This window comes from Palaemon carinicauda, chromosome 43 (assembly GCF_036898095.1).
Source record: "Palaemon carinicauda isolate YSFRI2023 chromosome 43, ASM3689809v2, whole genome shotgun sequence".
NCBI classification, from domain to species: Eukaryota; Metazoa; Arthropoda; class Malacostraca; order Decapoda; family Palaemonidae; genus Palaemon; species Palaemon carinicauda.
In genome coordinates, this window is record NC_090767.1 from 52098036 (window position 1) to 52103950 (window position 5915).

A 5915-nucleotide genomic window follows, 5' to 3' on the forward strand; every position below is an offset into this window, starting at 1 on the left:
TGGTACTGGTACTAGAACTGGTACTGGTATCATTACCAGTACCAGAACCAATACCAGTACTAATACTAGTACTAGTACTAATACTAGTACTAATAGTAATGCTGTTAGTGGCATTGGTACTGGTACTGGTACCAGTACCAGTACTAGTAGTAGTAAAAGTACTCGTGCTGGTACTGGTACTTGTAATGATATCCGCACCAGTTCTGGTACCAGGACAAGTACTATTTCTAGTACCAGTACAAGTACTATTTCTAGTACCAGTTCAAGTACTATTACTAGTACTAGTACTTGTACTGACACCAGTACCCTTACCAGTACTAGTACCGAAAACTTGGATTTAGTCTCTCTCTCTCTCTCTCTCTCTCTCTCTCTCTCTCTCTCTCTCTCTCTTGAAGAGAGAGAGAGTCTACACAATCAGAGGAACAAAACAGTATTTAAAATCCCATTTCTCTTCATTTTGGCCAAAGGAGTCTCTTCATTACTCTGTGGTTACCTACTTACTAGAAACAACCTCCCTGACTTGCAATATGTGGGTCAGGTGTTCAATACCTACCTAATCCCCATAGCTTCCAGTAGTGAACATACCTTCACTTTCCATCTGAGATAGCAAGGGGAGGTTTGGGGGAGTCTATAGGTCTCTAACTGTTGAGTTATCTACAGCCATTGCCTTTCCCTTCCTGGTCCTAGCATGGGTGGAGAGGCGACCTGGACATAGTCCTATGGGAGGTACGAAAATGGAGAGTAAATGGCTTGCTGAAAAGGATCGTTCGAGAATTTGAGAAAGAAAGATTCTTTAGAGGAAATCATGTGACACTTTCTATGATCGAATTAAGGAATCATGACAAAGAAGGCTCTGCCCTGGGGCAGAGAGGCTATTCAATGCAGGTAGGGCATAACCTCTTATGTTATTTCTCAGTTTTTGAAATATATATATAAAAATGTTTTCTTAATATTGTCAATCAATGTTTGTCCAAAGACACAGAATCCCCATCTGAGGTTCACTGGTGACTTGCATTGGAGACACCACAAGTAAAGATCTCATTCCTCTGATCAGTTCCTCTGTGTTGGAAGTGTTGCAATTGAAAAGTGTAAAACAGAGCAATATTGAAGGACATTGCAAAAGAGATTCAGATTCAGAAGAAATTATTTCGTAAAGTCGAGATCTCTCATCATTTTAACAAAGCTTTTGATAGTTCAATTGGTCTCCCAACTGATATTATCACTCAAAGAAAAGGAACAGTATTTTTGCATTTGTTTATTTTCTTCCTGTTTGCAAAGAATCAAAGAAAATTTGCATTTTTAGTTGGCTTAGACGAACTGTTGGTTAGCTCTATGTGTAGTTAATGTAATGGAAGATTTAGTTTCCAAATCCCCCCCTCTCTCTCTCTCTCTCTCTCTCTCTCTCTCTCTCTCTCTCTCTCTCTCTCTCTCTCCTGGGACCCCCTTGACAGGTCTAATCATCTATGCAAGCGATTCATCATCTTTTCTTTTGGCGCCAAAAAGATGTTTACCAGAACCGTTTCATACGACATCAACTTTCCGCTTTGAGACTCTGGAAGTATTCCAGCCTCCTACACATCTCTGCATATTCTCTCCTATACTTACTATTCTCTCCTGTTCTTTCTATTCTCTCCTATTCTTCCTATTCTCTATTCTTCAACACGACTAAGTCAGACAGTATCGGAAGCTATTCTTTTGTTCAGGATGTCTCTACATTTTGTCCTTCTTCCCCTCAGAGAACGGTACCGATCTAGACACCTTTTGTCTCGGATGTAAACATTGGAGCTTCTTCTTCTTGTGCAAATTTTGCGGGCAAAAATGCTGACGTTTTAGAGCCTTTTTTGCAAATATAACTATTAAGGATAATCTGACTCAACCCAGAGATGGAGAATAATCGAATATATATTTAGTAAAACATGTTCTCTATTAAGATAACAGTGAAAAGAGGAAATGCTTAACTACAGGAATAATGTTTACCAGAAACTTAGAACACTTTAAACAAAGCCTTTGGGGAGAAATACCTCTTTTTAATTATGTTTGTTGTATACGAGGGAAGAGAGTGTGTGTATATAAACTTGCTTTCCGAGAGGTACCCTACTCTCTTCAGTGTACTGTAACTCAATAGGCATTTCTTATAGATGTAAAAGGCCTCAGTGCCAGTTCATATGTCCCAAATGATCACCTCGCAGTTCCACAGAGAATCATCAGATGGCAACACTGTCTTTGCTTTGCTTTGCTTTCTCTGCTTTGTTGTTTTTGCTGTTGTTGTTGTTGTTGATATCGTCAGTTTGTTTGACAACATAACACAAAAGATCCTTTGTCTTACTTTTGCCTTCGTTGGCAAAGCTTTGAAGCTGCTGACACCATTTACTGGTGAGTAGGTTGGCAATGTTGCTAGCGTTGTGTTGGCAGCACTGGTGAGATGGTTGGTAACACTGCAACTGTCATGTTGGCTGCTCTGAATCTGTTTCATAATGCGGAAGACAAAAGATACAAAACCACATGTTGCTTCCTCCTCTGATATTGAAGATTGATTCATTATTAGGAGGGGAAGGTCTCTCTCTCTCTCTCTCTCTCTCTCTCTCTCTCTCTCTCTCTCTCTCTCTCTCTCTTACATACTCCTTTATGTAATCTACTGCACAATCAATAGCATTCTATAATACATGTTTAATGGCCATCATTATAGTTGAACCATGTAGAGAGAGAGAGAGAGAGAGAGAGAGAGAGAGAGAGAGAGAGAGAGAGAGAGAGAGAGAGAGGCCTTAAAGCTGACCTCTCCAATTGGAAGGTCCTTTTGGGGATTCCTGTCAATTCAGACAGAAAAGGATCAGTAACAAGAAGGAAACGTTTTGGTCAAGCAATATTTTTGAGACCACTTGTTGGCAACCCTGGATTAGAGATTGTTGTCATCAGCATATGATAAATAAAGCTCTACTAGTCAGTGCCAATTATTCTAGGTTAGTTTGCTGTGAGCAATCAGAAGAAAATCTCCCACCATCACTAATCTGCACTGGCCAGCGTAGTGATGAAAATTGGACAAACCCCAGACATGAATAAGGACATGTCAGACATATTTATCCTGCAGTAGACTAGAAATGGCTGCATTTGTATTTGCATTATTGAATAGCTAATATTATCCTTAGTGGTGTCCAAGAATCGAAGACAACATCTCTCCGGATAATCTGATAGTTTGATATTAAGAGGAAAACTGTTTACGTTTCTCCATTTATCACTTGGCGTCGACACCTGTTTCAAGTCACTTCTTTCCCCGTGACTCTTCATCAGGACAACAATGGTCGAGAGATTACACTTTAATATAAATGTTATTCTGGTGAAAATTCGAAGACAAAAATATTTGGATAACCCAAAATTAATTCTAAAAATTGTAAATGAAAACTTATGAATTTTTGTAAAGAAAGAAATTAAAAGTCAAAAGCTTACTATTTCATGGCTGATATCACAAGCTTTCTCCCTCTTCGACAGAGCTTAGAAAAAAAATAACTTATTCAAGCTATAATTATGCATAAGTCATAATAAAGGACAATGATATTAATAATAGGGGTAAATAGCAGTTACTGTAAACACAATGAACTCCCAACCTCATCTAAAAGAGACATCTCTGAATGGACCAATCAGTAGTAATAGTAAAGTTCCATTCATGATAATTTTATGAATGAATGAACGTAGGAGGAGGAGGAGACTTACTACTACGGCAATGAATGAAGGTGTTGGGATTACGATGTAAACAAAGAAAGAATCTATCAAGTGGGTCAATGGATGACAAGAGGGAATGGAACCAGGAATCATCTCTCTCTCTCTCTCTCTCTCTCTCTCTCTCTCTCGCTTGCTTTGGGGAATCCCATGACAGACCCGGGATCGATCCCACGGGAGGGGTGAGATTGGAAGCTGCAGGGGGGGATTGTTGACCTGCTGAGTAGGATAGGTACCTGAGGGATAGGTGACTGTGGTGGGTCATTGTCAGGGTGAAGAAAGGGGTTGAGCCTCGCAGTTGCATCCCAGAACACTCGGTGAGATCTTGAAGGCTAATTGAGAGAGAGAGAGAGAGAGAGAGAGAGAGAGAGAGAGAGAGAGAGGGAGAGAGAAAGAGAGAGAGAGAGAGTAATCTTTGAACATCTCACGTTTTTATGATGTTTCAAAACCCCTTTTGAGATGCATGCTCATCTCTCTCTCTCTCTCTCTCTCTCTCTCTCTCTCTCTCTCTCTCTCTCTCTCTCTCTCTCTCTCTCTCCCGAGGGAGAAAGCTGTTTCGTGATTGTGTGTGTGTGTTCAAGGGCCCAATCCTCTCCTTCCTTCCTTCCTCTCCTGTAGTGGTTTTTCATCTTCATTACGGAATTCAATTAGAAGTCGAGTTTTCGTGATGTTTTTCATATTTTCATCTCTCAATGAACTTTCAAGAATTCTTCATTTTATTCATACCTCATCTAGGACGTGCCTGAAGGATGAAGATATTGGTTCGCGTTTGCTAGGCCCTTCGATTGCCGACTACATCCCAGCCATATATGATTTCTACTCTCTTGTAGGATCGTGGAAAACTAGTTACATATGCAGATGATGCTACTCTCTTTGCCTCATTTCCATATTCTGAATGTAGATCTTGGGTTGTTGAGTCCCTTACTAGAGATATAATTAAAATTAGTGCATAGTGTAAATTATATACACGTGTTTATGTATAGCCATTGAAATTCCAAGAATCGATCCCTTGAGGGGGTTTGTAGCTAATGTTTCTCTCCTAGGTTTGGAACCACAACAGTTTGTTGACTATCAGGGACAGTTGGATACTGGAATTTCTGGTACACATTGCTTTAAATAAGTAAACCCACCCACACCCTTGCTGTGTGGGGAGTTCCTGTGTTTTGCCTTCACCTCCGCAATTTCTTCCTACACTGTTTGGTTACTTGCTGTGAAGTAAGGGTGTCAGAGGGTGTACGTCTTCGGAGTGAGGTGTAACAGGGACCTAAAGTGTCCAACTGTACCTTGGCTTTTCTCTCTCGTGTGAATATTCATCTTCCAGAGTTGCCAGTTACTCCTATTTAGATTGACTGTTGCCAGTTAGTACCCAGGAGATGCAATTTATTCCTCTTTTTATAACTTTCATATATAACTTTTCATATATTTCTACAATAAATTCGAAAATGCTGAAGCACATGATTCCACCACGTATGTAATTGATTGGATTAGACTTGGCCTTATGCCAGCACAAACTTTTGCAGTTTGCGTAAACAGTTCATGAAATTGCCATCATTCATAAATCAAACGTGGCGTGAAACATCCGTAGACCTTTCAGAAACTACCTCCATTTGCTGTCTTTGTTTACATTTGAGGCGTTACCATGGCAACGGGGACGCTTTATGGCCTGAGGTTGAAGCTTTTAGGGCGATTTGGTCTGGGACATAAAAAGATCTTTTTACCATATCTTCTTATATTGCATTTTGTTGAGAGAGAGAGAGAGAGAGAGAGAGAGAGAGAGAGAGAGAGAGAGAGAGAGAGAGAGAGAGAGAAACTATAAAAAAATCATTAGTTAAATTTGGACTCAAGTGGGAGCGTGGAGTCGAAGTCAAATGTTCCCGTAAGATCTGAAGTAAATTCTTCCTTAACTATCTTAAATGCTCCGAAGTTAAAACTTCTAGAAGTTAGAAGTTCTACAAAATGCTCTTTTATTTTGCATTTAGGACTATTAGATATGCTCCCTTTTGTAGATTGTTCTTTGTTGGAGGTATCACAAGTCTCATTTATGCTCCGACTTTCAACGCTCCTTATTGCAAAGATTAAATCATAGGAAATGCTCCAATTAATTTTAGATAATTCAATACGATATGCTCTCCATATATTCCATACATAATTAATATATCAGAGCCCAAATGCTCCCATATGCTCCTCCGTTCGAGCGAGAGCAT

General features: G+C 39.7%; 1 protein-coding gene across 1 annotated transcript in view; it reads right to left on the minus strand.

Moving 5' to 3' along the window:
* Positions 1–4483: 4483 nt before the first annotated feature.
* The window catches only part of LOC137633881 (integumentary mucin C.1-like), a 37161-nt gene continuing 35729 nt past the window's right edge, over positions 4484–5915 (minus strand). Inside the window, exon 3 of the mRNA XM_068366122.1 lies at positions 4484–4635. Coding sequence (XP_068222223.1) covers positions 4484–4635 — 152 coding nt within the window. The remainder of the gene's footprint in view (positions 4636–5915) is intronic.